Consider the following 1,342-nt stretch of genomic DNA (forward strand, 5'->3'; position numbering starts at 1 on the left):
AAAAAAAAAAAAAAAAAATCCATTCTTGTGATCTACACTTAAAATGCGGAAGCTCCTTCCCTCAGACTCTGCCTTTAACTGTCTCCTGTCCAACTCACCCACTGTGGTGCATCTTTCTGACACTCTGAGTGACCACATTGTCACTGGGCACTTCAGTCAAGTTCTGCAACTGTAATGTGAAGCCACAGCACACACGTGAGGTTCAGACAAAGTCGCTTAGTGACCGGCCGTGCCCTAGACAGCTGAGTACCTTTCGCTCTCTGCCGTCTGCATGGTCTCCAGCTTCGAGTGCGCGCCTCTGTTAAATCCTTTTACTTCCTGTTCTTCCAAAGACTCCAGCAGTCGGATAACATCTTTATTCACGCCCCGGCGCTTTGCCAGAACTAAGGGGGTAGCACCTTGATGATTGCTGAAAAGGGTCACAAAAAAAAGGGGGTCACTGCACTGGCAACACCACGTGGCTAGCTCCCATCAGTGAGTGAAGTGTAGGCCAATGGTTTATAGGTCAAACATAGCAAAGCCAAGCAGGCCAGAAACCGACACTTGAATTAACTGGATTTTTCCTTCCAGGGAACTGAAAAAAAAGAACATTTAGGAAAAACAAAGAACAGATGACAGTAAATAAAAGAGAAAAAAAGAACTTCTAGGGTGGAATTAGGACGTCTAGTCCTATAGTCCTAAACTCAGTCTTTGTACAGACTGTGAGTATATTCATGTATGTATATGTTCATGCATACTTACACATATGTATGCAGACATATATTTACGTATATACAGAGGTCTAAGAATGAAAGCTGCCTTGAGTGCTGAACTGTCTGACTCCAGCAAAGGAAGAGCAGAGCAGACTCGACCATGCTGACACCACTGTCAGCTGCTGTCCTGCTCTGTCCTGTGGCCATGCTCTGACAGCAGGAACCTGCAGCTTCACGTTCAAGCTCAGCTTTGAGGGGAGCTGGCCCTTTTACTCAGGAGATTGGTGTCACTGTCCAACAACACAGACCCCACGGTGTTCTCAACCTGAAGAGGACTCAGGCACGCAGCTATGATGGGTGGGCCAGCATTTCTGACAGGAGACACAGGACTCCAGTCTCTCTAAGCTGGATGACTTCTTGACATGCCTGTCTCACGTGTAACATGAGAAAAGAGAGGGCTGAGGAATAACACTCAACAGACAGATAACTGCATACAACAGATAGATACCTGTATACAACAGATACCTGTATACAACAGACAGACACCTGCATACAACAGACACCTGCATACAACAGACAGATACCTGCATACAACAGACAGACACCTGCATACAACAGACAGATACCTGCATACAACAGACAGATACCTG

General features: G+C 46.1%; 1 protein-coding gene across 1 annotated transcript in view; it reads right to left on the bottom strand.

Annotated features, from left to right (window-relative positions):
- Positions 1-1,342, bottom strand: part of Ankrd46 (ankyrin repeat domain 46) — a 25,501-nt gene that overhangs the window by 8,373 nt on the left and 15,786 nt on the right. Inside the window, exon 4 of the mRNA XM_021217017.2 lies at positions 251-409. Within this exon, the coding sequence (XP_021072676.1) occupies positions 251-409 (159 nt within the window). The remainder of the gene's footprint in view (positions 1-250; positions 410-1,342) is intronic.

The sequence above is a fragment of the Mus pahari genome, chromosome 17 (genome assembly GCF_900095145.1).
Source record: "Mus pahari chromosome 17, PAHARI_EIJ_v1.1, whole genome shotgun sequence".
Classification (NCBI taxonomy): Eukaryota; Metazoa; Chordata; class Mammalia; order Rodentia; family Muridae; genus Mus; species Mus pahari.